General features: G+C 35.5%; 4 protein-coding genes across 4 annotated transcripts; 3 read left to right on the top strand and 1 right to left on the bottom strand.

The window, feature by feature from the left end:
* The first annotated feature begins 98 nt into the window (after positions 1 to 98).
* Positions 99 to 3876, top strand: si:dkey-7j14.6 (uncharacterized protein LOC556585 homolog). The gene is made up of 7 exons (XM_059568399.1): positions 99 to 219; positions 878 to 1082; positions 1308 to 1409; positions 2744 to 2800; positions 2997 to 3149; positions 3267 to 3368; positions 3554 to 3876. Exons 2-7 carry the CDS (start codon positions 909 to 911, stop codon positions 3629 to 3631), a joined length of 666 nt encoding a protein of 221 aa, XP_059424382.1. The 5' UTR covers positions 99 to 219; positions 878 to 908; the 3' UTR covers positions 3632 to 3876.
* Positions 3877 to 4218: 342 nt separating this feature from the next.
* Positions 4219 to 9283, top strand: si:dkey-7j14.5 (uncharacterized protein LOC556563 homolog). The gene is made up of 7 exons (XM_059568404.1): positions 4219 to 4359; positions 4499 to 4592; positions 5101 to 5211; positions 5291 to 5347; positions 6269 to 6385; positions 8815 to 8928; positions 9047 to 9283. The coding sequence occupies exons 2-7, from the start codon at positions 4533 to 4535 to the stop codon at positions 9131 to 9133; spliced, it is 546 nt and encodes a 181-aa protein (XP_059424387.1). The 5' UTR covers positions 4219 to 4359; positions 4499 to 4532; the 3' UTR covers positions 9134 to 9283.
* A 1342-nt stretch (positions 9284 to 10625) lies between these two features.
* nudt17 (nudix (nucleoside diphosphate linked moiety X)-type motif 17) lies at positions 10626 to 16039 on the top strand. Its single transcript, XM_059568398.1, has 9 exons — positions 10626 to 10772; positions 10868 to 10943; positions 12028 to 12144; positions 12251 to 12434; positions 12709 to 12734; positions 12989 to 13081; positions 14280 to 14378; positions 14476 to 14612; positions 15757 to 16039. The coding sequence occupies exons 2-9, from the start codon at positions 10869 to 10871 to the stop codon at positions 15926 to 15928; spliced, it is 903 nt and encodes a 300-aa protein (XP_059424381.1). The 5' UTR covers positions 10626 to 10772; position 10868; the 3' UTR covers positions 15929 to 16039.
* Positions 16040 to 17051: 1012 nt separating this feature from the next.
* On the bottom strand, positions 17052 to 23536 carry LOC132157947 (mucin-3A). Its single transcript, XM_059567191.1, has 7 exons — positions 23419 to 23536; positions 22885 to 23066; positions 22251 to 22324; positions 22033 to 22172; positions 20491 to 21224; positions 19265 to 19405; positions 17052 to 17178 (listed from the first exon to the last, which is right to left on the bottom strand). The coding sequence occupies exons 1-7, from the start codon at positions 23480 to 23482 to the stop codon at positions 17122 to 17124; spliced, it is 1392 nt and encodes a 463-aa protein (XP_059423174.1). The 5' UTR covers positions 23483 to 23536; the 3' UTR covers positions 17052 to 17121.
* Positions 23537 to 26291: the final 2755 nt, after the last annotated feature.

Genomic DNA, 26291 nt, shown 5'->3' with positions numbered 1-26291 from the left:
CACTATGTATAAATAAAATAATTAAAACTTTATATATATGTGTGTTACAATACATAAGATAATAACGCCTTTTATTGGAAATTCTTTCGCTGTGTCTGAAAGGGTTAAATGGAATCAGTGGGAGGAGAAGAAGGTTTTATTTCCCGTTAGGGTATTTTTTTGTTCTGTTGTTCTATAGGTAAATGAGGTCGCTTGTGAACTGATCAGTCTGAAGAATCGGTAAGTAAACAGGTTAAAGTACGTTATTTTGTTTAGAGACAAACTTTTTTCCCCAAGCGTTGAGAAGTTAGTCCTATGTAGTGAACAATAATAAAATAAATCGGATAAATCGTTGTCAAGATGGCTGTTATAGACTTCCTACCTATATTATATTATATGTTATATAACTTCCTACCTACGTAACCTTATGTATCGTCGTCTTAAAATCCAGCAATCTATCTGCTTATAGAGGATTTTTGAATCTTATCGCAAAAAATTAAAGATAAATAATAATATAGGCCTAATTGTGGTTGGAAATAGCATTCATACGACGCTATTGCTGTTTATGTTTATATGTAAGGACTTTAAAGTTTGTGAAGTAGAAAGGTACGTTATTCAGTCCAGTTCGATGTATTTGATGTTCATACATTCAGTATTCATGCAGATACAGTAGCTATAGGCCTATAGCATGGAATGCAGGACATTAAGGAAGGTGCGTGATGATAACACACCTTATTAAATTTCAATTGTATTTTTAAATCACATCATGCATATACAGTAAACAATCTTAAGCAAAATATAACATTAACTTGAGATTTGAAACCTTAATCAGGAAAGAGCCAAGTTTGACAAACTAGTCCATGTGGCTCATGTATTTTTTGCTTCCTTATTTGTACAGGATAAAGGTGAGCCTCATAATTCTGTGAGAAATGGCCTCTTCAATGACTACTGAGGCGAATGGAGTGAGAGTTGTGACTCATGTTATCCCACTAGAGGAAAAAACTGGGTCTCCGGACCTAAAGTCAAGCTCGGTTGAACTAGAAAAGTCCAACCTGTCACCAAAAACCAAGATGTTCCTAAAGGGGAAGCCTCTGTCACTGGGGGTGAGAGCTGGACACAAATTTAAGCTTTGTTGACAGCATGTTGATCACAGAAAATGATTGTTTTTAGCCCTCAGCATCTTGTAACAAATGCTGTTCATCATTTATATTAATTTAAAATAGATTTTCACTTAATCGTTCTCCTACTCCTACTGTTTAGAGGAAAGTGATTCAGGACTGTCAGATCTAAAGTGTATTTTACAGAAGTGTTTGTGTGTGTTTGTGCAGTTGGTGCAGGTGTTTATTGGTTTGGTGGTCATGACTCTGTGCACCATCACAGTACTTGTTGGTAAGCTGAGTGCTGAGACTGTAGTGTGCCTTGGACTTCCTGTGAGTAAACATTTTGAGCTCTAGTAACAATAGTAGCAATTTTACAAAATGTCACTGAAATATCAATTAATAAATGTGACCAGGAGGTGGTGGGAGAGGGGTGGAAATTTTCCAAAAGTTTTGCATTAAATAACATGTAAATTAAATTTGCATTAATATTTATAATATAAAGTTAATACATTTTTAGATTTCATTATGATATGATTTTATAGTTGGATATAATAACAAATTTACTTTTGGCCCACCCTTACCAAAAAGTAGTATACTTCAAGTTTATTTTATTAAGTTACTTAAGTAAAATTTAAGTATATTTTTAAGTACACTTTATGTAGCAAGTATCAATATATCAGTGTTCTAGTAGTATACTTGTAAGTGTACTGTTTCAATACTCCTTGGGACTAAATTGGCCCACTTTCTAGTATATAAAAGAATACTTTTAAGTATACTTTAAGTATAACATTAACAAACTTTGACAACACAACTAGTTTACCTCGATGTTTGTAGTTTGTACTGCAATAATACTAAAAGTGAACTTATAGGTTTACTGATAGTTTACTAATTAAATACTTTTTACACTCTGAAGTCAGTAAACTACTAGTTTAGTAATTTTATACTGCAATTATACTCATAAGTTTTCTTTAGAAGTTTTCATAAAAAATAAAGAAATAACATTTTGAACAAAAAGCTGAAAAAAGATTATGAATTGGATTCAGAATAATAATCATAACGTAGATGGAGTCGATCAACACCCCAAAATTTGACTGTAATTATTACCTCTTCATCGGTCGACATTTTATTCCATAACGTTACAGTTTTGATGCTGTTTCATGTCAGATGATCATGTTACATGTGTTAGTATCTGGTTTCTTTTTCTTCTTCACTTGTGTTTTTTTTTTGTGGAAATTCTGTACTGTACAGAAGATTTGTAATAGCGCCCTCTACCATATAATAATGAAAACACGGATTCTAGGAGTATAGCTCAAAAATATTTAGACTTTGTGTTAAGTATAAGTCAAGTATACTTAAATGTAATTTTAAGTATATTTCTGAGGAATACTAAAGCCCATTTCTGAGAAATACATAAAAAGTTAACTAAAAGCATACTTTACTATTTTTAGTTTAAAAGAAGTACACTAATAGCACATTCAAATAAACTTATTTTTCGTAAGGGCACACAGCCCTCAGTCAAGTAAGAGGGTTTTTTTTTTTACTTTTCATAGTAAACATTTTGTTCACCTCTGATATGGAGCCTCTGTAGTTTGGTTCAGCTTAATAAAAACAAATATAATATACATTGAAATGTTTTTTTTTTTTTTGTATTTTTGTTTTTCCAGTTTGTCGTCTCTGGGTCTGTGGCAATCGCTGCACAAAAGAGATCCAGTTCTCCTCTGGTGAGCAGATTCTCATATTTACAGCATATTTTTACATCACACATACCTGGTGTGTTCAGATACCTACAGCATTCTGCACCCTTTCTGAAGTCTGAATATGCTTCAGGATTTCTTGAAGTTTTCATATGTTTCCTTAAAGCCTGAAAACTCTTCATTCTTTAAGAAATATGCATTCTTATTCTTTGTGTTTTTGCAGATCAATGCCACGCTGGCCATGAGTGTGATCTGTGCTCTGCTGGCTGCTGCAGGAACCGGCTACTTCAGTTGGGAGCTCAGCAATAGACCAGGGGAGGATCCTTGTGGCGGCAGTAATTACTGGACATGTACAGAAATGATATGGAGATTTAATGTATGTCTGTAACTAGTGATGATGTCAAGTTTACATTAAATAGATGCAGATGCCTGTAACATATTCACAAGACAGAACTTGACTGTCTGTATGCCACGTGTTATATTTTTAATTTAGAGTTTGGTGGATGGATTGAGGGGTCTCCTGCTGGTGCTGTGTTTTCTTGAACTGTGCGTGTGCATCACTCTGTCCATCTTTTCGGCCCGGGCCATCCAAAAGGTGAGACTAAACCCAGATCAAACTTCAGTAGAGGTTCATGTTTATATCATTTCATGAGGATATGTAAATGATGGTTTGTTGGTATGTTGCAGTTAAAGATCTAAGCTCATAAACTTCAGTTCTCAGTGTAGCCTTGATTGTGAAATAAAGATGTGATCTAGGGAAATCTTATTTTTTTATTTCAGGGCGAAACTGATGTCGACCCTCACGGTAGTGAATCCAGTCTCCTGAAAGTTGGCGTAGATTGCGTCTCCAACCCCTGAATGCCCACACAGTTATGGCCAAGATTTCTCTAGTCAAAAGTTTAATCACCATATAGGCTAAATGTGTTAACATTTGCTTTAAAGTTCTTTCTTAATGGGATTGTTTGATAGAATACAGGATAGCCATTTTCCACTAGATTATTTGTAATTTTTTGCAGTATACACATTTCTGTATGGTAATGTTCTTTGAGACCTATTTCACACTGTTTGCTGATTTTCTGAATAAAATGCACTGTGATTCATTATTTCTTTTGCACTTTATTGAAGACAATTAACTCTATTTGCATCCACAGCAGTGTAAAATAACATTCTGTTTATTAAGTCATCTTAAGGCCCCATTGAAGTTTAGGGGGCCCCCGGACCCCTGGTTGAGAGTCACTACTTTACTCTACTCTTTACTATAGACATACACACCCATCCACAGCCCATATATGCAATAATAACATAAAAAGCTGTATCACGAATTTACAAGCCTGCAGTTTCTCTGATCACTCTCTTGACTCAGCTCTTATTCTCTACATAATTCATAACCGGATTAAAAAATATCATGCTCTGGAGCACTTTCAAGGGTGCTTTCTGGAACCAGGGCCGGTGGGATGAGAGAGTTCTGCTCGGGATCGAACCAACCTTGTCTTCTCCTTGTTTTGCCGCCGCCTCCCCTGATGACATCAACACTGCGGAGAGCCGCCTCGCGCTCACACTCTGCTGCAGGACGCCAGTGCGCAAAGGTAAGCGAGTGATGCCCAGAACGCATTAAAGTGCTAGAACACTTAAAAGAGTAAGTGGCTTGAAAATACCCGTGTCAATGTGCATGAACGACGCGTTAGCTCGTTTCGTTTATGTGTGCTGTTGTGATTGTGTTTGCAGCGGATCGTGTGGTATTGATTGGTGATCTATCATCATGTCGCTGTACTCGTCTCAGATTAAAACGTTTAAGAGCGCAGAGCCCAAGACACTTGGCGTGAGTTTCACTGCAGCACACTATCACATGAACATATCGTCAGATCATTAGCTACATATGTTTGATCAACTTGCCTGTGTCGTTTCACTTGATTTTTATAGTCTAACTCTAAGCATATTGATAGTATGCTGCATATGAGTTTTTAGTAACTCAATCAGTGCTGTCCTGTAGAAACTATTATTTAGGCTCTAGTTTAATATGAATGCACATGTAATATATCTAATAAATGATATCTGGCCAGCATCCAAGGACACACACCCATATCTGAGATGCAACACACATACACACTGACAAAATGAACTCAATGAAATCAAGATAAAACAATAAAATTTCAATTCAACTTTATTGGCATGGAAAATAAAGTATTTCATCTTGATTTATTTGCATTTTATTATATATTGGTAGAGTTAGTAGATAGATAGTTGGTAGATAGATTTTACATGCAAAAAAATATCTTGGAAAACTGTGGTTAGTTCACAATTGTAACATTTTGTGTGCTTTGGTTTAGGCTATTGAGATCTTAATTGGCATGTTTACTGTCATTTTGAGCTCAATTGTGCATAAGCTTCACTACCATATCCAGCGTGAAATCATCATCCTCATCGTCAACGGTGCTCAGGTACAAATAGACACACACACTGAAATACATTAAAGATGTTTAAACTCAATCATGTGACATATGTCTCTATTTCCTACAGCTTGTCATAACTGGTGTTGTCCTGGTGTACACTGGGAGGAGGCCATCTAAATGTCTGGTACAGTATGATATATCAATGTCATCTGAAAATTAGAAAGTGTCACAAATCATCTAACTCTTGCTCTCTTCATTTAAATCCCTTTAATGTCCCTCCGTCAGAAAGGACCTTACAGGTCCTCATCCTGTTTGGACCAAATTAAGTGCAGTCTCAGCAGCATTAGTCTTGTGTAATCAAATTTGGACAACAAAGGTCCTCTTTGCATATTATTTTTGCCAAGAACTGCCCACTAAGATTGCAAGATTTTACTTGACAGAAATTCTCAGTGTCTTTTATTCATTTATTTTTTTAGGGATAGTTTGAACAGTATTATTATAGTATAATTGACTTGAGATAACTTAAGATTTACTTGTTGCATTTTTGTCTTCTATTGTGAGAGGATAGTTTTTGAAGTTGACAGGAAGCAATTGAGAGAGTGAGAGGGGGACAGCATCAGAAAGGTCTTCAAGCTGGGATTCAAACTCAGGACAGCTGTAGTGCAATGGTGCTGGTGCCCACAAGGCTATCGACACAATATTTTGAATCTGTTTTTATATTTGTATTTTCCATTTTCATTTTAATATAGTTAGTTTTATTATTTAGTCATTTTTAATATTATAAATGTTTATATATTTTATTTTCAGTATCTGTTTTTATTTTAATCAAACTTTTAGTAACTTTTTGTTTTTATGTTTAGTACTTGTTATTGTTTTTAAATTTCTATGAAGTTTTTTTATTTCATTTTTAGTTTTAGTTATTTTAGAATATCAGTTTAAACTAAATTAAAGTAAGAAATGTTTTAATGTTTTGTTTTTATTATCAGATTTATTGAGCTACAATAACCACCTGTATTTTCAATATATTTTTGAACATTCATTATTGGAAGACTGTAAATGAGAATTGTACTTAATGTTGAAATACAAGTCTGTTCATTTGTCGCAGGTGCTGACAACCACTGTTCTGCAATTACTAACAGCAGTATTTGATGTTGTTGGATTTGGACTCATAGCCAGATACGTCCCATTCAGAGGAGAGTCGTACTTCTACAGGGACACAGAGGTAACCAAAGTGACTCAATATTTCAATACTGTAAACAAAACTGATCATATACTCAGTTATTGAAATAACACAAGAATGTTTTCATCTGTTAAAAAATGGGAAAATGTTATACTTCAACTGACCTTTTTGCTTTGTTTATTGGCAAGCAATGGTTTCAGGCCATTTTCAGGCCTTTTATTGGCCTGTCCTGTACGTGGAACAGAAAAGCAGATGATATTGAGACTAGGGATCAGGAAGCTGTACATCGATCTGAAAGTCGCTCTCTGTCAGACGGCAGACTGGTCGAGTGTGTGTGAGTAGAAAGAGAGATGTGACTCCAGGCTCTGTCCTGCTTGTTTCAGTGGTGTTCTGTTTGGACTCCGTTTGGGTTTGCTGAGGAGAAGGAGAGAAAGGGGGACATAAAGAGGTGAGTTGCATTACAAGCTTTACAATGCAACGAGAAGACCATAAACATCCTCTAAGCTGGAGTCAAACTGCAATTAGGTTCAGGATATATCTAATCTCAATTTTTCCCCAAGTTTTAAACCGGTATAATGCACAATTATTAGAGTTTTAGGAGAGAACTCATACGTTTTTATTTACATAGGATAAATTTTCCCTTTGTTGCACAATTTAGACTATTGGACAACTGATAACTATTTGATAAAAAGTTACCTCAACGACAAATATCAGTTACTACAAATGAATAGTGTTTAATCAGATTTAGATACTCAAAGTTACTTGTGGTGTTCCTCAAGGTTCGGTACTAGGACCCAAATTTGTTGATATTTGTAAAGTGTCCAAAGTATTAAAAAAATTGTTTTGTTTGCTGATGATACAAATCTATATTGTTCAGATTCTGAACACAGTGGAAATACAATTAATGAGTTTGAAAAAATTTTTTGATGATAAAAGACTTTCACTGAATTTAAGTAAAGAATTTAAGTTCTAGTTGTGTCCTCTTTTGGAGGTCTTAACTTTTATAAAGAATATCCCTTGGATTTGAGACTTGAGTCTTTGCAACTTTACAGATCTTATATGCACGAACAGCTTGTAGCACTCCAAAGAGAAAGGAAAATGTTTAATCTCATCATATGACCCCTTTAAGAAAATGTATAAAAACATGGTGTTAATTACATGACTCATTATCAATTATATCATTATCATAATTTTTTTCAATGACAGGTGATGATACCAATTATTAAAGAGCGCCATGGCCATTTAATGTTAATCTATCAGTATTGTCATTGTTAGCTAAAAGCATAAGAACTTAAATTATTTTAAATTATTTATATTTAATTATATATTTACGTTCAATTATATCATTTAATATACAGTACAGACCAAAGGTTTGGACACACCTTCTCATTCAAAGAGTTTTCTTTATTTTCATGACTATGAAAATTGTAGAGTCACACTGAAGGCATCAAGGGCTATTTGACCAAGAAGGAGAGTAATGGGGTGCTGCGGCAGATGACCTGGCCTCCACAGTCACCGGACCTGAACCCAATCGAGATGGTTTAGGGATGAGCTGGACTGCAGACAGAAGGCAAAAGGGCCAACAAGTGCTAAGCATCTCTCGGGGAACTCCTTCAAGACTGTTGGAAGACCATTTCAGGTGACTACCTCTTGAAGCTCATCAAGAGAATGCCAAGAGTGTGCAAAGCAGTAATCAAAGCAAAAGGTGGCTACTTTGAAGAACCTAGAATATGACATATTTTCAGTTGTTTCACACTCTTTTGTTATGTATATAATTCCATTTATAATTCAACATGTATTAATTCATAGTTTTGATGCCTTCATTGTGAATCTACAATTTTCATAGTCATGAAAATAAAGAAAACTCTTTGAATGAGAAGATGTGTCCAAACTTTTGGTCTGTACTGTATTTCTATATATATTAGATGAAAAGCTTATAAACCTTAAACAAAAATGTTGCATTGGCAAATAAATACATTAAGTATAAGCTGAACTACTAAATTACTCGAATTAAAGCTTAATAGAAATAGTAAACTAAAATGACAAAATTACACAAGAAAATGTGTAAAATGTAAACTGAATGTATACAAATAAAATCTAAAATACTATGATAGTATATAGATAATACTTAATTGACAGTGTGATGTATATACTGTACAGTAGGCTAATGCAATGTATTTAAACCAAATTAAATATATTGATATACTTTATCTTTACTTTACAAAAATGTGTAGAAGTTATAATGCAGATGGCCAAATATCGAAGTCTATCACTAAATTAGAATTTTGAAATATGACTGATTAATTGAAGTATAACATTTTCCATTTTTCCCTTTCTGTGGATATTCAGTTTTTTTCATTGTATTACTATTTGCATATTATTGTGATTTACCATGTAAATACTGTTTGTATAGTTTTATCATAGATCAGTGCTGCTGTAATGTACTATTGTATTTGTGGTTTGTATTACAGTTCTTAGCGAATGGGATCTTGGTGACACTGATCGGTTTCCTGGTGCTAGCGTGTATCATTGGTTTGCTTGTGTCTTTTTTTGGGGCCTACGCCCTTTCTGTTAGTTCCATAAAGGTTTGTATTTCAGGACTGTTCTTAATATTTGAGAATTATGTTCTGTTTCAGGTATCTATTCATGTTTTAAGGCAAATTTATAATGAAAATGACTGTCTAATTCACTTTTTTGCGGCAGGAGGTGACACCCATCCCTCACTCTACAGCAAACCAACATTATGGTGATGGCGGTCAAACCCAGAACAAGATCTATGCTGGAAACTGACAAAATGAGAGTCGTTCAGGGCACAGTCTTAGCACAGTTTTACACCAACTGCAAAAGAGGACTGTTTCACCTACAAACCACTCACAGGTAAACAACCACAGCTACAGAAAATTTGTAAATAATTTTTTGAAAATAAAATGAATAAAATCTCATTTTATGCTTGGTTGTAGCTCTGACAGGCTGCAGGACTGCTGTAAATTTGAATGCTCAACTTAATAGTTATTTGTACCTCATTCATTTACACTCTTACAAACTGAAAATGTATACCCAGAAATCTACACCAGAATCCAGTGTTATCGATGTATGTGTATGTATGAGTAAGCGTGTTTATCATTCTTAGGATATGTGAAATTAGGTACATAGCAGAAACAGAAATGGAATCGGTAAGAATGTTCTGTGATTCCATCTTGTTTCATAGCCATTTGTACCACCTTTTGCATGGATCTTCATATCGCTCAATATGTTTGTTTTAGCCACATGAGGACATATTAGTCTACATTTATGAAGTTGATATTAATGGCATTTTGAAAATAAAAGCTCTTGAAACCATAAAACTTTAACAACACTGTAAGCAAGCCAAATGATTTTATATACAGTATATGCTTATAAAAATAAATAAAAGCGTTGATAAATGTGGCACATGTTCAGTGAAAACTCCTCTAAAGCAGAGTAATGTGAATTTGAACACCAGTGAATAACTAAACAGCATCGCTTGGCTTTTTTGTCATCTCGTTTTATCCGTACTGATTCTTCAGGAAAGCTATGATGACTGCCAACTCTGTAAGTACCACCACTTTTGACCAAAATCATAGACACCCTAATGACTAAAGGTCAGAAGTTGAACCCTCAGTCAAGGGCTCGACTTTGGTGATGTAAAATCCTTTTGTGTAAACGTGTCATCCGTTCTGTGTCTGTAGATCTTTGTCTTTATGACAGCATGTGAGATTTACATTGTGCCTGTTCTCAGTGAACTCTTAACGTGTAGTAAAATGAAAACATAGTACCGGTATGTAGTAATATGGCTGTGTTTGTGTTTGATTGAATGATATTTCAAATAAACTTGATTTACTACACAATCTGATGCTGTCACATTAGCAATGTTTTCACAGTGCACGAACACAATTAAATCAGCATATAGGAATATAAACTCTCAGCAAATCATTGTCGAGAGTACCGTTTAGTCCCACAATTAGATTTTAAAAATCTAAATATATTTTTTATAGGATTGTATTGTAAATTCCCTCTCTAGACGATCTTAAATAAGTGTAATATTTTTTAAATCAGTTTTGTATTTGAATAATAAAAACCAGGTTATATAAACAGACTTTTATTTTAAAACGTCCGAAGAAGCTCATGCATATGTATTACGTGGCATTACGTCACACCTGCATGTTTTCCTGATTTGCGGGAAAGGTTTCTAGTTAATATTCATAAGATGAGCCTTCAGGAGCATAAAATTACTTTTATTTTGAAACATCAGAATCCAGTTTCCGGAGTATCGGTTTGGATGTTGTTTGTTATGATCTGGGTTTGGGTTCAGAGTCTGGACGACACGAGGGTCTTTCTGCTGTAAACACTCATTCACGCGCTCTGGCGATTTCCAGGATAGTTAAGTGGTTCGCCCTAATGAGCACTATATGTAATTCAATATGAATATTTTGTTTTTACAGTATAAAATATCAAATTACGAGGGGAAAACTTAGTTATCATATTCTATGATGATGTCTTACACAGTATGGAGAAAGTCCGAAAGATTCTAGTTCATCTGTCGAGGGAAAACGCCGCTCCGCAGTGCGCACGATTCGTGCAGGTCAGCTGAGCTAAATATGTACAAATGTGTATAAAGATGAATATATATATATATATATATATATATATATATAATTCTATCTATCTGTAATTTTATTTATAAAAATAATAAAATGCTGTAGTATATACAACCATATTTAATAGCTACACACACAATATTATTCTACTGTACTATAGAAATGTATAGGCTATACTATGTATATAGTGATCATACATTCTCACACACACACACACACACACACACACACATATACTGTAGAATGGTGGCCAAAGTTATTAGAACATTAGTATTTTCACCAGCTGAAAAACACAAATTTTTAAGGTCAATTATTTCTATCCTATGCTGTGATGTGTTAGTAGGAAATATTAGTTTACATGTCCAAATATGAATTTTCCTGTTAATTGTAATAATCCAGTGAGATTTGTGTTTATACAAGGAGTCTGACAACGGCCGATGCTCCACACAGAGATCTGATCCTATCATCATCAATCTGTCTGGAATAACATGAAGAAACAGAACAAACTGAGACAGACTCAATCCAGAAGAACTGTGGCAACGTCTCCAAGATGCTTTAAGAAATCTACCTGCAAAAGTTTTAGGCACTTGTGTAAAAATGCTGTAAAATGAGGATGCTTTCAAAAAAGAATGTAGTAGTAAATAAATAATAAATATAAAGTAATAAATAGATTTCCTTTATCAATTAACTTTTATTAACTAAATTAAATCAACATTTGGTGTGACCATCCAGCGGCTTTTGCGCGAGGTGCACTTGCGCCTAGTTTTTCAGAGAGCTTTGCAGATAGGTTACTTGAAGCATCTTGGTATTGACATTGCCACAGTTCTTCTGGATTTAGTCTGTCTCAGTTTGTTCTGTTTATTATATTACAGAATAATATAATAATATAGTATATTATTATTATATTATACTGTAGTGTAGTATATTATTTACATGATTTACTTAATTTGATTTAAAAAGTATCAGCTAATTATATTAATCATGATCTTTTTTAAATAATTATATATGTAAATATAAGCCCTAAATCAAAGCATGCAACCTAAACATGCATGTTTCATTTTTTTCCAGAGCATAACTGGACACTTTGTTGGGAGTGTTGAGGATCAGGCAACTGTGAGCTGTTCTTTGGAGAATAACAGATTTATTTTATGTGATCGGCTGTGTGATGGAGGAGTTCCTCTGAAGGTGAGATCACACTGAAGTTGTTTTACAGCCATCTGAGTTTTGTTAATTAAATCCCTATAATCCAGGAGTTTTTGGTTTGTGGATCAAACTCATTGTTTATCCCTAGAGGGCGTCATTTTGCCCCATCAAATACCTGTCTCACTCGGAGGCAGACTCCCTGCCCCCAGATACCCTCAACCGTGGGGTAGACGTGGGCGTGGCTGTGCTGCTGCAGTCAGCCAATCAGAGACTGTTGCTAACACGCCGTGCCTCCAGCCTCCGGATCTTCCCCAATGTTTGGGTTCCGCCCGGTGAGCGTCATTCCATACCGACCCAAATGATTCCTCAGATCCCCACTCACATATGTGTGTGCTCATGTTTGAGATTTAGGGACGAGTGGGGTCATTTTGGTCAGTTTAAACGGTTATTTTAAATGGTTCCATTAATCTATCCAATCTCAAATCATATTTCCCATCAAAGACTTCAATGTTATCGGCTGAAGTGAAACAGCCACAGATATGTGGCCTGCATGTGTATGAGAATCCTGTGGGGTTCAAGATTAATATAAATAATTTGTTTGTTCAGGTGGCCATGTGGAGCTGGATGAAAAGGTACTCGGCCTGTGGGAGAAATGTAATGTTATAAATGACTTCAATGTCACTTTTGATCAGTTAAAGGATCCTTGCTTTTTTTTTATATTACTGACCACCAAACCTTGGGTAGTGTACATAGTTTTAATGTTTTATTTTTGTAAGTAATTCATTGTAATATAATTAGCATATTGAACAAGGTAAATAATATTCTGAATCATTAAATGAAAGAACGGTACCATGGCTGATTGATTTCTGTGTGTGTCTAAAACTAGCTGTTGGATGCAGGACTCAGGGAGCTGAAGGAAGAGACCGGTCTGAAACTGAGCCCTGATGAGATCTCCTCTCAGCTGCTCGGCCTGTGGGAGGTGTGTGTTTATAGCAGTGTTTTTGTGAGACCTGCAGCCAAAGTCCAGGGGACCACTGACTGCATGCTGAATTTGACAGATCGAGGCCGATTGTTTGCAAAGCGTATTTGTGTAACCTGGAACAGTCGGGCGCTGCACACATCTGTTGTCCATCTCAGTTTTAATCTTTGACATTAAACTGCTGGCTCTAGATGTGAATCTAATCAAGCTAATCCAGAGGGTTTACTTAAATGTTCATGAAACAAACATATATCAGACAATAACGGAATAGTTCATCCATTGGTCCTCATGGCCTTGTTGTTCCATCTCTACATTTTTTCCATCAATACAAAAGATGTAGGCAGAATATCCAGACTGCGCTTTTCCATACCTGGAAAGTCAATAAAGAAGGACCATAAAGGTTTTATAGAAGTTGAGTACATGATTTTACAAGTCAAATGCGAATCTTTTGAAGCCACACACTAAATAAATGTGGAGCAGACTGAAATACTAAATAATATTCACCTCTGCCGTAACTCTCAGGTGTCATCAGTAGTGGTTGCATATAATCAAACTTTTTGGCAGTAAAAATCACCATTAACTGTATTGAAAAGAGCAGTTTGGACATTTTTCCAAACATCTCATTTTCAGTTTATAGAGGAAAGAAAATAATGCAAAGTTGGAATGATGTGAGGATGAGTAAATGACACTAAAAACTCTGAAAGCACACAACTGTTTGGGGTCGGTAAGATTATTTTTTTAATGTTTTAAAAATAAGTCTCTTATGCTCAACAAGGCTGCATTTATTTTACCACGAATACAGTAAAAACAGTCATTTTTTTAAATATTATTTTGATTTAAAATAACTGTTTTCGATTTTAATATATTTTTTAAAATGCAAATTATTCCTGTGATGCAAAGCTGATTGTCAGCATTATTACTGCAGTCCTCAGTGTCTGTTGATCCTTCAGATGTCGTTATAATATGCTGATTTACTGCTCAAGAAACTTTACTTATTATAATCAATGTTTAAAACAGTTGCTGTGTAACTTAATATGTTTGTGGAAACAAATAATTTTTTTGCTACATTAGAAATCTTTTGTAACATTATGTATACATTTTTTGAATGTCACTTTTAATGCATCCTTACATCCAATTTTTTTTTTTGGAACGGTAATAGCATTTTATTTTATGTATTAAACTTGTATTCTCTGTCCAGTCAGTTTATCCGCCCATGCTGTCCGTAGGACTGCCTAAGAGACATCACGTTGTGACATACATACTTCTGAGGAGCTGTCAATCACACATGCAGCTACAGGTACAGCTTTAGGTCATCCACACATAAAAACGAAAAAAAAAAATGCTGCTGATTTGAAATCGATGTGTGCCATAAGATCTCTGTCCTCTTTTCTCAGGCTTGTTTGCGCCCTGATCCTGCTGAAGTCAGTGCGTGTGTGTGGGTTGATGCAGGTCTGGTGAATGTTGTAGTATCTGCAGTAGATGGTGAGAAGGATTCTGTTCAAATACCATCTGATCTGCCACAAACTATCAGGTATGGAGAACACCATTAATCTCTATTAAAGTTTGCTGGACATGTACTCATGCCGTATAAGATGTAAAAAAAATGAAGTTCGTTTCTTCATCAAAACAGATCTGGAAAAATTTTGCATTACGTCACTTGCTCTCTGTAGTTAATGGGTGCCGTCACAATGAGAGTCCAACCAGCTGATAAAAACATCACAATAGTCCACAAGTAATCCACACGTCCATCACTTAACGTCTTGTAAAGTGAAAAGCTGCATCATAAACATCATTAAAGGGATACTCCACCCCAAAATGAAAATTTTGTCATTAATCACTTACCCCCATGTCGTTCCAAACCCATAAAAGCTTTCTTCGTCTTGAAGACCAAAAACCCAAAACTTTCAAATCAAAGCATAAATACATGTAGAAATAGCGCATTAATTGGAGACGCGAACCGTTTAAAACGATTCAGTTCAATTTGGTGAACTGGTTCAAAAAGATCCAGTTACGTCGAATGATTCGTTCGCGAACCGGATATCACAAACTGCTTTGTTTTGAACGCGCTCACAACAGACCCAGAAGAGAAGACAATGCTGAATTAAGTCGTAGTTTTTGCTATTTTTGAAACCACAATGTATTTTCGATGCTTCAAAAAATTCTAACTGACTCTCTGAAGTCACATGGACTACTTTGATGATGTTTTTCTTACCTTTCTGGACATGGACAGTATACCGTACACACAGCTTCAATGGAGGGACTGAGAACTCTCGGACTAAATCTAAAATATCTTAAACTGTGTTCCAAAGATAAACGGAGGTCTTACGGGTTTGGAACAACATGAAGGTGAGTCATTAATGACATAATTTTGCTATTTGGGTGAACTATCCCTTTAAACTTTGAATCATTGCATCTACCCAAAATCCATAGTCCATAATCCGTAAGATTGTGAAAAAGTCCATCCCCTGTTGTCACATCAATTCACTGCTGAGGATCCATTGGTGAGCAAGTGATGTCATGCTGCATTTCTCCAAATCTGTTCAGATGAAGAAACAAACTCATCTATATCTTGCATTGCCTGAGTAAATCTTCAACAAACGTAGATTTTTTGATAAACTATTTCTTAGAATTAATTCCATAGTTTTGAGCGTCTGTTTTTTTCTGAATGTTGTCAGTGTGACAGAGGTGTCTCCACACGGTGAGCTAATCGAGACCTCGTTGCCTGTTTCTGTGCTCTGTAACCGGGCCCCGGATCATGGCGAGGACATCGAACGAGTCAGCACTGGAACCAAATTTGCCTTAGAACTGTGGTTGAAAACACTGGAGCCTCATACTGCGATGGTCTGATGACTCCTCTCTGCCTGCTTCTGTTTATGTATGTTACCATTTAACCAGTGCCTTGAGGAGGATAGCACCACCTGCTGCACTGGAGTTATTTCAACATTCAAATCAAAATGCTGTCAAAAAAAAAAGCCTTAGAAAAAGAGTTTTGATTGGAATATGATTTTATAATTCATATCAGAATGTTCATCCAACATTTTATTAATAACAACTGAAACAACATCTTGGTCCACTATAATAGGGTGGTAAAAAATTCTTCCCTCTGCTAAATATACTTAAGTTGATTCAATGCAGTACAGTGATTAACCTACCTTACATTTTTCTTCCACACACAACTGCAAATGCTTTGTTTTAAAGGAAAACATTTTTCTTTGTGTTCACATGATCAGCAGAACATTCACTTTGTTTCAAAACCCCACAATGATCAGACGCCTCCATATGCAGAATAAATTAATCATGACAAATACACCTATTAATTGGATATTTACTGAACAGTTTGTCTGTGTGAATTCAGGGTCAGTTTAAACAGCAGAGACAGAAATTAAAATTAATCACAGATTACATTTGACCGCTGAGATAATCTGCAGAATTTCACTTGCCTTACTCTTCCTTTGACACATTTATGTTCTTGTTGTTCATATACTTTGTATCTGGATTTGTCAATCAAGTCAAGGCCTAGCACATTTTTATCCTCTTTGCTTTTAAAAAGTATTTGACCTGAAGTGACACAGTGTAGTCTGGTCCTGTTTGGTTTATTCCACACTAAATCTGTCACCCAATACGCAAACTAACTAAAACTTCTCCTTTTGATCTATAGTAGAACCAGGCTGTATCACTAAAAATATTAGGGTTTATTCACCATGAAACAGTATTTTCCATTAAAATTAAGATTATTTTGTCCAAAAAAAAAAAAACTTTTTAATTTCACTAAATCACTGTCAATCATCATTGCTTTGTGCAAAGGTATATAATGACATGTAAAATCATTTCCCTGTCCATTCAACATCTTGCAGTACAGTGCCAGATGTGTGACAGTTTTACATCCAAGGGTTTCCTCAGGCCTCGTTCTTCACACACGGAAGGAGTGACAATGTTTGGGGTCAGAAAACCTAAATGATTGAGTTAAAGTGTGAGTTTGAGCTGGGTTATTTACAGAAGTCATGCTCACCGCTGCATACATGTTTTTTACTATGTGTTCTTCATTGGTTCACCACGTACATTCCTGTCCTGTTTTTCGGAGGTTTTTCTCTGACATCCTGTTAAAACCAATTAAAAAGTAAATTAACATTAGTTGACAATGAAGGGCATGTATAAAATTATAACGTCCATCAGCATTAGAAATAATGTTTTAGGGCAAAAGTAATTAAGTACTCTTTTTTTTTTTGTTAACTTAAAATTTTAAATGAAATGTTTTATTATTATTATTTACTTATATTTTTGGTGTTATTTATTTGATCTTGTATGCATTGATAATTGTATTTTATATATATATATATATATATATATATATATATATATATATATATATATATATATATAATATTCCTTTTTATATTTATATTTTGTGTATTTTTTATTTACTTTTTTCTTTTATTAATATTGTGATTTTTATCTGTTATTAGACCTCTTTTTTATTTACTTACTGTAAAATATTGTTCTTTTTTATTGTTTTATTTTATTTTTTTACATTTTTGTTTATTGTTCTTCCATTTGTGTGTGTGTGTGTCTGGGGCCATATGGGTTGGGTTGTTTCGGGTGATTTAGATAATTATGTTTATATCATCACTGTGAATCATCCAGCTTGTTATTAATATAAATGCCAGTACCCTAACAAACGCCTCTGTTCAGCTCCGTTCAGTTAATCATTCTCTTCTATGATCAGCTGTCCACCAAAACCTGCTGCTCGGATGCATTCAGCCTTGGAGGCCTGAATGAGGGTTGGATTCAAAGCTTAAGTCTTACTCTCCTGGCTCCTGTTATTGTTCGAATGTAGGCAGGGCATTGTGAGCAGTGACGCCGGGGCTACTGAACGATGGAAGAGACGCAGATGGAGGCCTCACAGTCTCTGAACGAGAGTCGAGTTTCCCACGCTTCAGGTTTCTTAGTCAGAGTCACACAAAGAGGGGCCTGTGCAGGTGATGGGGACACTGGAACGCCAGGTAACAGTAGTCAATTTTCCCTAGTTGTGATCTGTGATTGTGGGGTCGGTGCTTTACATGGACAGAGATGCCGATGGAGAACCCTTCTGAAAACCCCTCTGTTTCCCTCCACAACTAAGCTGCAATTCTATTTTTTATAGTTAAATGTCTCTGGCTTGTTATGAAAGGGTTAAAAATCTGCATGATTTGGCATTAGTTTACAGGTTTCTTGATGCTTTCTGATCATAAGGTTGCATTCACACAGTCAGCATTTTCACTACCTGCCTTAACTAACAGGCGTGACTCTCAAATTGTCCCGTTCTTACAGCAGCAGGCAAGAGCTGATCCATTATGTCTGTATCAGCAGGTAACCTCCTAATCCCTGCTTTAACTTGAGAGTAAATCCTGTAACTGATAACTATTGTAAATATCAATGTGTTTTGAGTGTGCAATTAAATCCTTACTGCTACTTTCATACTGCATCAAAAATGCTGTTGTTCAGTTTTTGTTCTGTATTGTTTGGTTCTGTATTCTTTGTGTACACTCAGAAAAAATGAACAAAAGCTGTCATTAGGTTACCTTTTCAAAACTTACACTTTTGTACATCTTTTACGCCTAAAGGGTGTGAATTTGGACCTGTGAAGATACACATTTCTACCCTAAAATGTTCATATTAGGACCAAAACGGTGAATGTTAGTCATTTTTGAAAGGGTACCACCCCCAGTGGGAGCTTTTGTACCTTTTTTATTGTAGCATTTTTTTTCAATATTTTGAATTTAGAATTATTTTTATGTTTTCAGCTTTCATTTTTGTTTTAGTAATTTTGTTTATTTTTTTTATATAAATTTCTGTTTAGATTTTTATTTTAGTTTCATCATTTTAATACTTGAACTTATTTTAAGTTATTAAAATGGTTAAGTTATATAATATTTTAAGTAATCTAATAATTATTTTTTATGTCACCTTTATTTTAATTAACTATTTTAAATAGATTTAGTGAAAGCAAAAATAACCATCAAAGCACAAGTTTGTCAATTCTGGTCATACAGTATAGCCCATTCGCTTCCAAAATTTGGTTATAAGACTTGAAAATTTAAGGGAGTCACTTTTGTTATAAAATCTAGTTTCACTCTCATGACCAAACTGTATAGGAACAAAATACAAGATAAGTTGCATCAGAATAAGTATTGAAAAGTATCGCACCACTTGTTTGCCGTTGGATGTATCAAATGTGCTTTGTGTTGAATACATAGGGATGTCTGGATTGAAGTACATGGGAGGATTCATCTCTTCAGCTTCATTCATGAAAACTCTTCGTTTTGGACAACAGCACCAGATCACCACCTAAGAGGAGGAACACCGTTGTCCTTTAACAGTAAACTGTTAACACTGACAAAAACAAACCCTAAATGTTCCAACTTGGCTTTGAAGTGTTTTGCCATTATAGTCTTGCTTTATATATAAGTAATCATTTTGGCCCAGTAGTGCACTACACAACAAAATCTCCATAACACAAAATTGTAACAACACAACACATACGACTAATTTTGTTGTGTTGTGCTAATTTTGTTGTGTTGCGGCTTGTTTCTGTTGTGTTGTGCTAATTTTGTTGTCTTGCGGCTTGTTTCCGTTGTGTTGTGCTAATTTCTTTGTGTTGTGCCTTTTTTCCATTGCGTTGTTCTAATTTTGTTGTGTCGTGCCTTGTTTTCATTTTGTTGTGCTAATTTCGTTGTGTTGTGCCTGGTTTCCGTTGCGTTGTTCTTATTTCATTGTGTTCTTATTTCCATTTTGTTGTGGCTAGTTTCCATTGCGTTGTGCTAATTTTGTTGGGTTGTGGCTTGTTTTCATTGTGTTGTGCTAATTTCATCTGTTGTGCCTTGTTTCCATTGTGTTGTGCTAATTTCGTTGTGTTGTGGCTTGTGTCCATTGTGTTGCGTCTTGTTTCCATTGTGTTGTGCTAATTTTGTTGTGTTGTTGCTTGTGTCCATTGTGTTGTGCTAATTTCATTGTGTTGCGTCTTGTTTCCATTGTGTTGTGCTAATTTCATTGTGTTGCGTCTTGTTTCCATTGTGTTGTGCTAATTTCGTTGTGTTGTGGCTTGTGTCCATTGCGCTTTGCAAATTTTGTTGTGTTGTGGCTTGTTTCTGTTGTGGAATTTTTTTCGTGTGTTATCCACTACTGGGCTACTGTATATATGGCCCATCGAAGGTTACATTTTATGTAATCTGATACAAAACTGTGCCAATGTGCTGCCTCTATACATAGGGATAGTAGTACAGAAGTTGGTTAATTTTGTTATTTATTTAAAGGAAACAATCAAATGATACACATTTCAAACATCACAAATACCATATTTCAAAGTTGCTATCATGTTCATCTATGGAACCAAAGGTTTATATTACATTGATCCTAAACCCTCGATCACTCACCAGAATGATGAGGATGATGAGGAGGAAGAGGCTGACAGCCGCCAGCACTAAAAGGGCTACCGCCCATCCAGGCACCAAAACAGTGACCTTTGTAGTAGGTGAATGTTTCATGGTTGTGGTCCTTGAGGGCTGTGCTGTTGTAAACTTGGTGGAGCTGATTGTCGGTTTCCCAACAGTGCTGTGGATAGAGGTAAATGGGCTTTGGGGGACTACAGTGGCGGTGTTTTGGGGGGCTGTGGTGGTGGTGGTGGTGCTATTTGGGACTGAGGTGATGGTGACAGTGGTGGTGGTGACATTGGAAGCTGCCGGGATGGTACCAATGTCTGCTGCTGTGGTGGTCCCATTGGGGACTTCTGTGGTTGTCCCATTGGTTACTGTATTGGTGGAGCTGTTGGGTGCTGTAGAAATACTTGTATTATCCATCGGTGTGCTGGTTGTGGTGTTTAGGTGCATTGTGGTGGTGTTAAAGGGTATGGATGTGGTGGAGTGGATAGAGTTCGTGATATTTCCTACAACAGCACTGGAGCCCAATGGGTAGGAGGTTGACATGTTGGGTGAGCGTGTGGATGGAAGACGGCTGGTGAAGGATTCAGTGTCCATTGTGATGTCAGGAGTGGAAGTGAGAGGCGTGGTCACAGAGGGCATGGTCGTAAAGGTTGTTTCTTTATGTGTTGTCGTTGGTGGTCTGCTGAAGATCCTCTCTTCCTCAAGAGGTTCTTCAGTTGTTTGTTCATCTGTGGGGGAGATTGATGAAATTATTGATTTAATTATTTATTGGTTGATAATGTTTTTGTCAGTGTTATATGGAAGCTTATTTATGTAAAAATAACTTTAATAATAATTGTAACACTTTATCTTACAATTATTGTTTTGTTTGTTTATTTTTCATTTTCAGAATGTAGACTTTCATTTTAGGTATCTTTTTAGGTATTTGGCAGAATTACGAGATGTTAACCTGGAATTCTGAGAAAAAATGTAGAATTGTGATATATAAATTAAAAATTCTGGTCAGTGCTAAGAGCCTTTTTGGCAATGTGCCGACATAAAGCAGTGTTGCACTACGGGCATCCTGAGTTTGAGTCCCGGCTTGACCTTTCCTGATCCTGCCGCCACCCCTCTCTCCCACTTTGCTTCCTGTCTCTACACGGTCCTATCACAATAAAGGCAAAAATACGGCAAAAATAAATGTGGAATTCATAATGTTTTTTACAATTATAAGTTTATATCTTGCAGGTTTTTTTTTTTTTTTAAATTCTGCATGTGTATGCGGTCAGTTTGGGTTTAAAAAAAAAAAGAAATAATAAAAAAGAAATAAAGGATAGCGAGGTGTAAACTTAGAATTCTGAGGAAAAAGTCTATAAATAAAAAAAATAAAACATAAACTTGCAATTCTTAGATAAAAAGTCACAATTACATTGGTGGAAATAAGCTTCCATAGGTTTTAAATGGTCAATACTTAATGGCAAATCCTCCATGTCAAACCCCTGTTAATGAACAATGTGAAAACAATTTCAAATCAACCATTGGTGACTGTTATTTTACTTTCAATGTGGCTGAGGTCGATCTCTAATGCCGGCGATGGTATTTGTTTGTACGCAGGAAAAAAGATTCCTCTCACAAGCTCTGGATTGGCTTGAGTTGGCCCAAACAGCAGACGAGAAGTGACTATCACAGACCCATTACTGTAAGAGAAACATTTTAAGATCAGACGGTCTCTGTCACTGGTATATTGAATGTAAATCTAAGATTATTAATCAAACCTGAATATTATCTCATCAGTCCCCAAATATATCAGATGAGTGGTGTCATATGATCGTTCATAAATATCAGCAAACTGGAAAAGTACAACAGGGAAAAAAAAATTAATATTACCAATTTGCTCATCTGAATTGATAGCACAATTTTTCCACTTTGATAATACTCGCATTTTATAAAGTAAATTAATTTATTAGCATAGCTTATTTTGTTCATGGTAACACCATGTTTTCTTAAACCTATGGCATCCATTGTAATGTCTTTTAATTACTATAGCAAATAAATCCGGTACCTTTTTACAGATATCACTGTGGGAGTTTCATGATTTGATAGTATTACCAAGGTACTTTAGCAAATACCATGGTATTCAATTTAAAAGGGTACTTTTCTGTAAGTGCAATCAATCAGTAACATAACATATTGAAGTACTGGGGTATTTTTATTTGAGACCATCGCTGCACAAAGGTATGATTTCTGAAGGAGTTCTAGATGATCACTAGTCATTGACCTGATCATTCACATCATTCACTTTCATCTAGAGTATACTGTATGTCTGTCAGTGGATGTAATATATCCTAATACTGTAAATATACCTTGAGTGCTTAACCTACACAAGCATGATTAACAAGAGACCCTCACCAGTTGTTCCACCTCTTGCTTGAGTGTTGTATACTCTGCTGATTGCTGGTCAGCCAGTGAATGATTATAAACACGGTTTGTGATTCTGAGATCCATGATAACAGAAGTCAAAGAGTGTGGAGTCGAGGCATCTGTGCTTTCAATTGGAGAATCCACCGCAGAGATATTGTCAGAGTTTACACCTGAATCAGATATCGATATAATGATTTAATGATTTTGATTTTCCCAAAAATTAAAATGTTGCCACCCTCATGATTAAAGAAGATATTTTGAGGAATATGATTTTGTCTATACACTGAAAGTCCCTGGTGTCCAAAACAACAAATACAATGACTTTTTTTTTTCCTCCCAAAAATATTTTCTTTTGTGCTCCACAGAAGAAAGAAAGTCACACAGGTTTGGAATGACATGAGGGTGAGTAAATGATGGCAAAATTTTCTTATTAGACTAACTATCCCTTAAAACTGTTTCAATTTTTAATTTTTCATATTTAAATTTTTCATAAATCACATATTTAAAGTAGTCGCTACTTACCCATGAAAAGTACAATCCAACCAACAACTAAGGTGGTGGAGTCTCTTGGTATAATCTTCATCATCTTTGAAGATGAGTAATCCTTCAGCGTGTGATCTCTGCCAGCAGGTTGATTTAACATCCACTAATGTCCTGGACTCTGGAGAAACTGGCTCTTTATCAGACTGAACAGTCTTTGTATTGTTTGAGCACCTGAGCAGGTACCATGCACAGGTGGGAGGACCTCCTGCAATTCATTGTCTCTGAGGAATGAAAAAACAAATGATGCATTTTCTAAAACTGCTATTAAAGTTAGAAAAAACACAAATCAGATCTCAGTCATTTATCTCGGACAGCTATTAGATTGAAATGAGAATGTCTCTTATCTCTCCTGCTTGTCAGATTTTCCCCTTGGCACAAAACCCCCAGTAATCCCACATCAGTAGAGTTTCAGAAGAGCTCTCAACAGTATCTCACATTGTACTCAGATTTGCCTAGAAATCTTTGAAGTCTTCCAAAGATCAGAATCTGAAGTATGCTATCCACATAGATTTTTTTAGCTCTATGCTACTAATTTATGCCAAGTTTTGATTCATTTCTGATTTTTAAGTGAAGCATCTGAGACAAAGGTAATACTTAAAGGGATAGTGTACCCAAAAATGAAAATTCTGTCAATAAATACTCACCCTCGTGTCATTCCAAACACTTAAGACCTTTGTTCATCTTTGGAACACAAATTAAGATATTTTTTATGAAATCCGAGAACTTTCTTACCTTACATAGACAGCAATGGAACTAACATGTTCAAGGCCCCAAAAGATAGTAAGGACACAGTTAAAATAGTCCATGTTTTTTTTGTTTTTTTTTTGCGTTTTCTGAATGTTTTTTTTGGGGGGGGGGGGGGCACTTTGGCCAACCTAAGTTGTTTTGAAATGTGTATACAAATAAACAAAAGAAAAGGAAAAAACTTATGTGACAGCAGCGGTCAGAATGCAGGGTCAGATTCAGAAAGCTCTCGAATTTCATCAAAAATATCTTAATTTGTGTTCCGAAGATGACTGAAGGACGTACAGGTTTGGAACGACATGAGGGTGAGTAATTAATGACAGAATTTACATTTTTGTGTTAACTATTCCTTTATGAACCTGAGCTCATGAGCAATGAAAGAGCAATGTTTGAGCAATGAATTGTTCCTCTGCAGTATTTTTTATGTAAGGGAAAGAAAAGACTTGGCAACATTGAAATTGTGGGAGAATATGAAGAATGAATATACATATTCATATGAGGTTTAGTAGTGCACTTCTTGAACCTCTAATTCAATATATGTACAGTATTATTATTATTATCATCATCATCATTATTAATAATAAATTGATGCTTGTCTAATTTCCCTGGTGGGGGTAGATCGTTATATATTTATGGTCATAACTTCTCACTATAAATAGCACATATCACCTCTGCGTAAATTAATCCATGGGATGACGTCAGCTGTGACATCAGCAGTGACATTATCCAGCAGGAGTGTGTGTGTGTGTGTCATCTGGCTGCAGCAGTAGGCAACTCTCTCCTCAAGACATTTGCAGCCATAACCACATCTGGCAGCCCTTTTAAAGTATTTCCATCAGATAAATAAAATGTGTCTTTTATTGTGTTTCCAGTTTGCATTAGATCTAAAACACTATTTTGGCATGTTTGTGTCAGATGGTTCAACAAATTCATCTACAATTATATAAATATTTAAAATCCCTTGATGTTTTTTCCTCCAGGTCAGAGACGCTGTGGTAAGAACTCTTCTTCTCGGATCAGTGATGTTTTATTCACTTGAGGTTTGAGTGTTTGTCTGTGTCTGAAATTTGAGTTGTTAAACGGGTCATTTGGTTTTTCCGCAGGGCTTCAGTGAAGTGCTTTATGCCATCCTGATGTTTGCTTTTTGGAGGAAGCACGGCATCTTACCACACACAGTCTGAAATGTTAAGCGACACTCTGGACCGAGTTTATATCTGCTTTGATTATTTTACATTGAATAATAATTATTAGTATAATTTTCCAATCCTTTAAATATTATTGCATGTTCCTTTAAATATTAAAACCATAAGTGTTATACAATGTGCTAGGTTCCTTTTGTCCTTTAGCCTGTTCTTGGAACAGTTTCAGAGCATTCTGGAATGTCCCAATGATGCCCAAAGCCCTTTTCCAGAGATTTTCTCAATATGTTGAACTTTCCTTGTCTTTACCCTCAGTGAAACTTAATTATCTACGGTAAATGGGAACACACAGTTACATTAAGTGGTTACATATGTGTTTTTCCAGGCCATAGATTGAGAAAAAGTGCTCTAAAGAGAGGGAAGAAAATAACAGTTCACACAGACAGACGGGATGGTGCTCATGTCCTGAACTGGAATGTACTGGACTCTATCAGTCCCTTGAGTTTCTGGAGATGATGTCATCATGTGTGCATGCAGTTTTGGCTCATGAATTCTTGGCAGTTGTTTAGGATGGAGAGTTGCAACATATGCAGTTGATTGTCCTTTTGGCCAAGATATGGCATCAGTGCACTCCCCTACTTAAAACACATAATATACTGCATATCACAAAGGCATGCATTCAGTTAAATTACCTTAATGCCATGGTAACCAAACTTCCTCCCAAAACACAATACACTCACTACAAAAGTATAAAAAAGTCAAAACCGATATTAAAAGACAGCAATATCCCTACACTGTTACCAGTATATATGTTTACAAAAGTGAATTGCAGTTACCCTAAACAATAAACACACACACACAAACTATTATGCTCAACAAAGCTAAATTTATTTGATCAAAAAATCTTTTAATCGAGTTAATTTCCTACTTTATTGTGTTTTAAAATAGGCTATTATTTAGACATTTAAA

The sequence above is a fragment of the Carassius carassius genome, chromosome 15, assembly GCF_963082965.1.
Source record: "Carassius carassius chromosome 15, fCarCar2.1, whole genome shotgun sequence".
NCBI lineage: Eukaryota > Metazoa > Chordata > Actinopteri > Cypriniformes > Cyprinidae > Carassius > Carassius carassius.
The sequence above is the reverse complement of the archived record's forward strand: the minus strand, read 5'-3'. Positions and strand labels throughout refer to the sequence as shown.